Here is a 6707-nt window from a genome sequence, read left to right on the forward strand (position 1 = left end):
TCATGCTGTATCAGTGGAGAAAAAGAGAAGGAAAAAGGAAAGCTGAGTCCCTGGTTTTATGCCCTCTCTGGCCTTTGATCTTGATCTTGTATTGATTGGTTGTCAGACTCCCATGGGCCCATGCAGGGGCAACTCTCTAAGCTGCGTTTTGAATCCAGGTTTGGTTGAGTTCTCAGATGCCATGTGGGGAGTTGGGTAAGGGCCAATATTATTATGCCTTAATCCCATCACCCTGGAGCTGAAGTGGAGAACTCTTTATTATGTAAAGTGGACTAGCTCAGGCTTTAATGGCTCATTGACAAAGGGGGATGGGCAGGAAGCTGCAGGAAGCTATTCTGTCTTTTAAAACGTGTTTCTTCCTTTTCACATCCAGAGAATTATTCTGCCTTTTCAATATTTCCTAGGATATTTCATTTTTCCGGGAGAGGGCTGGGTGATAACTTCCTACAGTGGTGACCAGAACTGGACACAGTATTTCAAGTGTGGTCTTATACTAAAGTAGTCTATATAGTGGTACTAATAATTCTGATCTTGATACTATTCCTGTGAATGCAGGCTAGGTTTGCATTGGTATTTTTGGCAGCTGCAACAGGTAGCAAGCCATCATTGTAGGCCAGTTAACACAGCTACAGGATTAGTGGGCAGCTAGGTGGAATATTAAGTCAAAATGAGCCATGTGGGTTTGTTTCACCCGAGTGCCTTGAATTCGGCTATTGGATTTGGGTTGCAGATCCGGCCGCCACCAACACAGTTATAAATTGCTTTCGAGGGAGGGCTGAAGGGATTGTCCTCCCTCCCCCACAATAAAATGCATTCGGGACGCTTTATCATTTTATAACGGCTATTTTTTTATTGTTTAGTCTAGGTTAGGGAAGTCTTTTCACACTATGGATTGGGGTCTCAAGGGCTGGGGCCCTCCTCCAAGATGGCGCTCGACTCCCGCCTTTGCCCACCCCAGTCGAAGCACTCCTCTTTGTCTGCTGCGGCAAAGCGGCGCCGCATTGCTGACAAGGGCGGGAAAGTAGGTCGTTGGTGCCACGCCCACTTTTCCCCTGGAGACCATCTACTGCAGCTGTTGAGGGAGAGGATGTTAACCAATCAGCTTGCGAGAGGAGAATTGGGGCGGCTTGTTGCCCTTACCAACCAATCGTTTTAGTCTTCGTTCACCCAATCACGTCTTTCTTTTTGTGACTCATGGGTCCACGAGACAGCGAACAGACGAGGGGGCTTTTTTTTTTGCAGTGACTTTCACTACCCCACCTCCTCTTTTTTTCATTATGAATATTTAATGACAAACTAACCAATGGGAAGCGTTGCTTCTGATTACCTCATGCCTGCGGAACGTGCCAAGTGATGAGTTGGGCCTGTTTTACAAAGGGAGTTTATCTGCATATTCATGAAGTAGGCGGTCCTCACAGAAGGTATATAAGGAGAAGCGCGCGCAAACTGCCCCGTAGTTCGCGCTGGGACTTCGAGGGTTATACTTTGGTTTGTGCCGCCGCTAAACTACATTGGTAAGGGGGTCGCGCGTGGTGGTCGTGAAGGAAAAGCGTACGAGAAAAATAATGACGTAATAGACGCAAAATGAAGAGGGAAATCGGAAAATAATTTTGAATTAATATAATTGGGGCAGGTGGCGGATATGGTAAAATATAGCTAAGGTTATTATTTTAGTGCGAATTTTTTTTTTTAGCTGCTAGTGAGTTGGATGGTGGTCTGCAGAAAAGACAAAATGGTTTCCAACCGGCTTTTCGGGCAAACCTCAAAATGGCTCCTGAAAAGAGGACTGATGGATAACGGAAGCGCATGCGCGAAACGGCGGACTGGGGAAAGTAGATTTTACCTGCGCATGCGCGCCCTCTGCTGGAGTAACTGGTGCTTGGAGCGCATGCGCGGAAAGAGTACCGTTATTTTTGACGTTAGATTGATGGGATACATAATTAAGAAACCAGACTATGACGCATGACTAAATGTTACCCCTTACTGCAGCTTTTACGTGGAGTATTTCAATATATTAACGTGTATCCTGTATCGATTGCCAATTTTATTTATAGCCAAATGGCTTCATTTTCCCAAGTTTTAATGTTCTTTGGCACGATAGTGCATTGCAACTCTTAAAAACTCGGTCTTCCGAGTACTTCAAGTAAACTTAAAAAGTACTCATAGTTATACAGAACTTTAAAGTGTCAAAACAAGGAAAAGAAAGTTGGGGGGGGAAAATTACATGGTGTAGCTTAACGTTCATTTTTCACACAACATTTTCAGTATTTGCTTACCCAAGATTTAAACACAAGTTTGCTGAAAGTAGTGGGAATTACGTCATTTTTGTCTGAATGGCTAGAACTCTACTTGAATCTTTGATCCAACGGAAAATGGAACAGTGTTTATTGGGCTTGGATTTCAAAACAATGTGCTTTTGATATGTCGGTCCCTCCGTGAATACTAAAATTGAGTCTTGATTTCTTTTGCAGAAAAGAAATGGCATCTGATGAGGGAAAATTATTTGTTGGTGGACTCAGTTTTGACACCAATGAACAATCACTTGAGCAAGTTTTTTCTAAATATGGACAGATATCTGAAGGTAAAAAAACAGGCCCTAATGTCCTCTTTATTTATACTGTTGGAAGTTTATAGCAGATGGTTTCTCTTTTGGAAATCCAAGAGTTTCCCATCCAGAAACTTTGTTCTTATGGTAGCATTTGTCACAGGGAAATTTTATGGGAATAAAATTAAACATTTTATCTTCTCTTCCCTATAGTTGTTGTTGTAAAAGACAGAGAAACACAAAGATCCAGAGGGTTTGGCTTTGTAACTTTTGAAAACATTGATGATGCAAAAGATGCAATGATGGCCATGAATGGGAAGGTGAGGAATTCTTACTTTCACTTTTCCCTCAAGCAAGGGAGATAACATGCTGTATGTTGAATAGATCCATACGCTTTGTGATTGGTTAATGTTTCATATTTCCTATTGATTAAAACCCCCTTTTTAAATTACTACATGGGTAATTTCTGTAAACACAGCAAGATTGATTCATAAGTCATTTGATACCAAAACTGGTGTTAGTAAAAACTAATGTTCACCTGTATAAAAGACTCTTGTGAACCACCCTGTTGATTTGAAGTTTCATTGTTTTGTAGTCTGTTGATGGCCGCCAGATCAGAGTTGATCAAGCAGGCAAGTCCTCTGAAAACAGGTCTCGTGGATATAGAGGGGGATCAGCTGGAGGCAGAGGCTTTTTCCGTGGAGGCAGAGGTAGAGGCCGTGGATTTTCCAGAGGTGAGGTTCTATTTTCCAGTAATTTGTAGCGTCTGGTTTAGAGTTCGTTGAATTTATTTCAATGTTTGCATTGCTCTCTCTTCCAGGTTCTGGAGACAGAGGTTATGGGGGCAGCAGATTTGAATCTAGAAGTGGTGGATACAGTGGATCCAGAGACTATTATGGAAGCAGGTATGTACCTGACAAGTGAGATGCAATGTAATCTGGATGTCCTGTGTACTTTGTAGTTACTGATATGCTTAGTGAACCTGTTGCCTTCTTCCTTAGCAGAAGTCAAGGAAGCTATGGAGACAGGCCTTCAGGAGGGTCCTATAGAGACAGTTATGACAGTTACGGTAAGTCTTAAATCATGAGGGAAGGCGGATGTGCTGACATGGGAATGTATGGAGCCACTCTTGATCTTGCAGTGACAACCTTGGAAATACTTTAAGGTTTGCTTGGAGCTTTTGCTGGCAGCCTTTCTCTGCCCATGACAGGCACCACTCCTTTGGCAGGCCCTAAGCACTTGTGCCATGGAAAAGCAAAAAATTCTCATTTAATGCATGTGTAGCTCTAGTTGGATCCAAAGGCAAAGCATCCATAACTAGTTTTCTGAAGCTGAAAAGAACACCCAGAAAATCCTCAAGGCCAGAAGGAAAAGAATACAAAATGGGTGGGACGAGATAGCAAGCTAGGGTTTGAAGTGCTTGGCAAACAAGTAGGGGAGGAAAAATTGCTGGAACTTGTCTGTGCTTCAGTGCCTTTACAACTCTGCCTGCTTCTTGTCCTCAGCTACACACAACGAATAAAAAACCTTCCTGGCTCAAGATCGTCCTTCCATTGGCTGTATTTATAAAGATTTTTGGAGCTTCGCTGAAATCGTTCTTGTGTAGTCATCTCCTTTGTATTCTCACTTTTGTAGTAAACTCGCAATTCTGATCTTGTCAATAACACAGCCTTGACAGCTTCTAATATGTAATGGTCTGTTCAGACTCAAAGAAAGCGCTGGGTTTTTCTCGAGTGTTTTAATTTTTTAAAGCACTTAAGATTTTAGTTCATTTGTGAGAAAAGGCGTGTATGTGTTTTAGGGTTTTTTTGTGTTTTTTTTTAAAAAAAGAAAAGACCGGAAGGTTTGGAGCCCCATATCTGTTTTTCTTTTGAGCAAGAAAGGACCTTAAATTGTTCAGTAGAAGCTGAGCAAGCTGTGAACTCTTTTTTTGTTTAGTGCATCGTTTTTTGTTAAAAAAAATTAATCAACCTTTAGTGTAGCAAGGTACTGTAGCCTGGGTATGAATTTTAAAAGGCAACCCACCTTGATATATCTAAAGAAATAATTTTGCTTGTATGTTCAACCTGCATTAAGAGACTTTAACTTGTATGCCATAAAGTTTAACCCAGAGAGAGACTGCAGATTTTACTACCCAAAGGGTTCATTGGAAAAAATGTTTGTTTTTATTGTCCTTTTTTTACTGAAAGAAAGTATGCCTAATTCAATTGTTGTAACTTTGAAGTGGTGAAAAAGGATTTCTTGTACAGTTTTCTTTGGCTTCACGAAGCCTATTAAAAGTCCATCTGAAAAAAAATCTGCTCTTGAAATGTTACATCTTGCTGCACAACACCAGTCTGGATGAACGTTGAAACTGTACAGTTAGACAGGAATGAAAGTAGTAAGTGGAAGGCTTATAACAGGGAGAAAATCAGACCCCACATTTCTTGTGAACAAAAATGTAAACAATGCTAATGCTGTACTTGATTAGGCCTAATGACATCAATTGGGCAGTTTGAGGATGATTGGAAAAGTACTGGAAGGACCTCACAAATTTTGCCCTTAAACAGTCACTTTAGCGTTGGCTGGAATTGTTCCAACCTTTGAAAGAAGAAATTAGACTTCACTCATTGCTATTTTAATATGATGTTAGCAGAGTTAAGTTAAATTAAGTCTGGTAGCTCTATACTAATTAAAACAAAAACTAGCTTAACTGAAAACCAGCCAAACATTTAGCTAGCCCATAATGGAGTCTTGTTAACTGGGTCAGCTGCCACTAGTCAGTGTTCCAAGGCCAATAATTGTGACCTAATTTAGCTAGCTTTGTCGTTGCCTTTTAAGTTCTAAGAATTTTCTGCTAGCATATGGAAAACTGCAGTGCCTTGGCGAAAAAGAAGTGTTGTGCCTCCAACAGAGAGAACCTCTGAGACGAAAGCTGCTCTCTTGGCTAGTTCATATGTGGGGATAGTCCTGTAATTCGAGGTAACTCTTTTCCTCATGTCCGCATCCTTCCTCCTGTTGAGAGCTCATATATATATATATATATAAGTAATTTATTTTTGGAAAGTCTTAACCTATGTGAACCACATTTTTTTCTGCCAACCTTGTTCAGCTAAAGCATTTTTAAATTTTTTTAAAATTCTTCCTTACGATGAGTCTTTGGCTTTTATGGCATAACTTTGCTGTGGGTCAGAAGGGGGCATACGCGCAGCCATCTCTTTGCCAGTAGGGTTAGTTGAAAGATGGGGAGCTGATTTCTGCTCATCTCTGGAGATTCTTAAGATTAAGTCACGTAACCTTAATGTTCTTTGCCATCTTGTTTGCATTTTAACTTTTTCCCCATAGCCCACACTTCTTAAGCAGCCATTATCAACCGTGACTAACTGCTTTTTGAGGGATCAGGTGCCATTGGCCGGTCCGAGGGAAGCATCTGGGTTCTTGCGTTACCTTTGTGGAAACCCTTTGTAGAAAACGCTGCTTGTCTTGTTAAAGGGTGGGCAGGGTAGAAATTGTAGCATTTGCTCCGTGGATACAATTTTTTGTAACACAAGTTTGTCTTGGCAGGTTGATGGAAGAAACACTTGAGCCGGAAATGGATGTTTCAACGCTGAGGACCAAAGTCTTAACCGAAACCGTCAGCTTTGCACACAGGTATTGGTCTTCTTGTGCAAGGTTTCTCTGGCTCCTTGGTTGCTATGGCAGAAAAACTACAGAAGTGGTTGCTTTTAGCTGCCTTTAAAGGAAAACCCTCTTTAATTTCGATTCCAAAGCAAAATTCATTGAATCTAACAATGTAGAATCAGATTTTAACACTGTTTTGCTCAATCTTTCAGCTGCATGTTTCTTGGAAGCGGATCGAGAAGGATCATGGCAATTCTGAAGGAAAACAGGATTGTGAATTAGAATGCTCTGATCCAAGAGGACGTGTACAGAACTTAATAAAAAAGGGCTAAAAACTTGGGTGGTGTGAATGTTTATAATTGTCATACTGGTGGCCCACAGGCAGGATATGGGCCATACCCACCCCTCTTCCACAAAGGCAAACATCACGAATACAGCCCATGATGCAGTCGGGTTGGATATCCCTGCCTTTTTGCATGAAAGCCAGCTGGGTAATTCCCTCAGCCCAATCCACCTCACCTACCTAGGGTGGTTGTGAGAGAAATGGGAACATGTTTGCCAT

General features: G+C 41.4%; 1 protein-coding gene across 4 annotated transcripts; it reads left to right on the forward strand.

Moving 5' to 3' along the window:
- The first annotated feature begins 1359 nt into the window (after positions 1-1359).
- On the forward strand, positions 1360-6484 carry CIRBP (cold inducible RNA binding protein). 4 transcript variants are annotated; one of them, XM_014061944.2, is made up of 8 exons: positions 1360-1514; positions 2472-2581; positions 2759-2865; positions 3141-3279; positions 3366-3450; positions 3547-3614; positions 4051-6175; positions 6358-6484. In XM_014061944.2, the coding sequence occupies exons 2-7, from the start codon at positions 2479-2481 to the stop codon at positions 4065-4067; spliced, it is 519 nt and encodes a 172-aa protein (XP_013917419.1). In that variant the 5' UTR covers positions 1360-1514; positions 2472-2478; the 3' UTR covers positions 4068-6175; positions 6358-6484. The 4 variants fall into 4 exon arrangements, with proteins under 4 accessions (XP_013917419.1, XP_013917420.1, XP_087559416.1 ...); XM_014061945.2 differs by having other exon boundaries at positions 6089-6175; XM_087703290.1 differs by having other exon boundaries at positions 3550-3614.
- Positions 6485-6707: the final 223 nt, after the last annotated feature.

The sequence above is a fragment of the Thamnophis sirtalis genome, unplaced genomic scaffold (genome assembly GCF_051295495.1).
Source record: "Thamnophis sirtalis isolate CommonGarterSnake01/CBP01778 unplaced genomic scaffold, rThaSir2_p1.2 scaffold_1, whole genome shotgun sequence".
Lineage (NCBI taxonomy): Eukaryota > Metazoa > Chordata > Lepidosauria > Squamata > Natricidae > Thamnophis > Thamnophis sirtalis.

What these genes read in the sequence shown, in the direction of transcription:
- CIRBP (XM_014061944.2), top strand. Translation starts at nt 2,479, where the DNA reads ATGGCATCTGATGAGGGAAAATTATTTGTTGGTGGACTCAGTTTTGAC. An exon ending in ATATGGACAGATATCTGAAG is followed by an intron (nt 2,582 to 2,758) that starts GTAAAAAAACAG and finishes TCTTCCCTATAG; the next exon opens with TTGTTGTTGTAAAAGACAGA. An exon ending in TGATGGCCATGAATGGGAAG is followed by an intron (nt 2,866 to 3,140) that starts GTGAGGAATTCT and finishes ATTGTTTTGTAG; the next exon opens with TCTGTTGATGGCCGCCAGAT.